Consider the following 1895-nt stretch of genomic DNA (forward strand, 5'->3'; position numbering starts at 1 on the left):
GAACCGCGGGGAATGGAGGAAGGAGTCGCTCCGTGGGGTCTAGGGACACATTCCCCTGGGAACCACGGGGAGGAGTCGCTCAGTGTGACCGTGTGGGGTCTAGGGACACATCCCGGTGGGAACCGCGGGGAGAGACCACTCCGTGTGCACATCCAGAGGGTCCTGAGTTCCAGCCCCTGAGGGTCGTTAGGTTTCACTCCCACCCCGATGGTTTGTGGCTGTGTTGTGTCCTTAATTCTCCTCCCCAGAACCTGATCTTTCGCTACTTGCAGAACGTGAGTACAAGGGGGGGTAAAGGGGGAGGGGGAGCATTGCCCCTGTGTGACACAGAGGGACTGGGTGGGGTGGGATGGAGGGAAGAGATTTAGGTGGTGGAATGTTGGTGGTGGAGTCTCCATCCCTGGAGGTGGTTACGAGGTGTGTGGATATGGCACTGGGTGATGTGGGTTGGAGGTTTAGGGGGTTAGTGGTGGATGTCTGGACTTGATGATCTTAAAGGTTTCTTCTCACCTTGATGATTGATTCTATGACTGCAAAGCTCACCCAGTTCCAACCCCTTGGGCAGGGACACCTGCCACTATTTTCATGTGGGAATTAGAATGACCTTCTTTCCTGCATTACATTGCTGACAAAACAGCACCAAAGCTCAGAAACACCTGAGGGTACAACAGGGTGACTCTTGTCAGTGCTCCAGGCTGTTGGCAGTGAGGAGCCCATGCTACACAGGAGAGAACCAAACTGCTTGGGGTGTTTGTGTGCCTGTTTTACTCTCCCTGTCCATGATTTGCAGAGGTCCAGGATCCAGGTGTGGCTCTATGAGCAGGTGAACATGCGGATAGAAGGCTGCATCATTGTGAGTATCAGAGTCCCTGGGCACTCCTGACTCTTTTCTGGGAGGTTCACGTTCATACAACCCTTCTTTTCCCTCCTTTTTTCAAGGAAAATTAGCATGGGGGTCTTGAGTCTCTCTTGACTGCAGAGCTGAGGGGGTTTGTGTGGTTGGTGCTGAGTTTCAGCTCATGGGCTGTGTTTGGTGCTGCCTTTCAGGGCTTTGATGAATACATGAACCTGGTGCTGGATGATGCAGAGGAGATTCACTCCAAAACGAAATCCAGGAAGCAGCTGGGTATGTCACAGTGTCTGTGTGAGCTGAGGGAGCCTCAGTGCCAGGGGTGGGAGCATAAACCCAGTTAGACTCCTCTCAGGTACCTCTGGTCTTTCCAGCCTAACCCATTCCATGCTCTCTGTAATCCCTGTTGTTTCCTTTTTGTTGCAGGTCGGATCATGCTGAAGGGAGACAACATCACCCTGTTACAAAGTGTTTCCAACTAGGATTTGTGGTTCCTCCCTTAGGGCAGCAGCTGCAGTGCTCAGGAGTGACAAGCCTTGGTGTGGGAGCAGGACTGGGGGGTGGGCAGGGAGTTGGGAATAACTGGGGTGGTGTCAGAGGGGAAAATGTTCCTCTGGGGCTGATGTTTTTTGTAGTTTGACAATGTATTTCAAAAATAAACATTTTTCACATTCTCTGTAAACATGAAGTTGCTTGTTTGAGTCCTTTGGGTGTGGAGAAGGGGGAGAAATGTTCTCCAGGGAGTTTTCACTGTGCAGTAAACACCTGTGTCCAATTCCCCTCCTTCATCCTTCCATCATGACACACATGAAGGACTTGAGGCTGAAAACTCAGACCATTCCAAGTAGTTCCTTTGAGGTTATTTTTCTTCCCAAGCATTGAGTGCTTGGAAAGGTTTATCTTGTGGGTTGTGTTGCCTCAGTGCTGAGCTCCAGTTCACCCAGAGCCACTGGCATAAAAGAGCCTCCAAGGTCTGTCCTTGTGCTGTGCACGTGGCTGGCACCAAACAGATGGACCAGAGCAGAAATGGCTCTTCCTTATCAGC

The 1895-nt window shown here is 51.4% G+C and overlaps 1 protein-coding gene across 1 annotated transcript in view; it reads left to right on the forward strand.

Moving 5' to 3' along the window:
- Window positions 1-1332, forward strand: part of SNRPE (small nuclear ribonucleoprotein polypeptide E) — a 1710-nt gene extending 378 nt beyond the window's left edge. Inside the window, exons 2-5 of the mRNA XM_009077259.1 lie at window positions 249-275; window positions 791-853; window positions 1048-1126; window positions 1277-1332. Coding sequence (XP_009075507.1) covers window positions 249-275; window positions 791-853; window positions 1048-1126; window positions 1277-1332 — 225 coding nt within the window. The remainder of the gene's footprint in view (window positions 1-248; window positions 276-790; window positions 854-1047; window positions 1127-1276) is intronic.
- The last annotated feature ends 563 nt before the right edge of the window (window positions 1333-1895 follow it).

This window comes from Acanthisitta chloris, unplaced genomic scaffold, assembly GCF_000695815.1.
Source record: "Acanthisitta chloris isolate BGI_N310 unplaced genomic scaffold, ASM69581v1 scaffold13296, whole genome shotgun sequence".
Lineage (NCBI taxonomy): Eukaryota > Metazoa > Chordata > Aves > Passeriformes > Acanthisittidae > Acanthisitta > Acanthisitta chloris.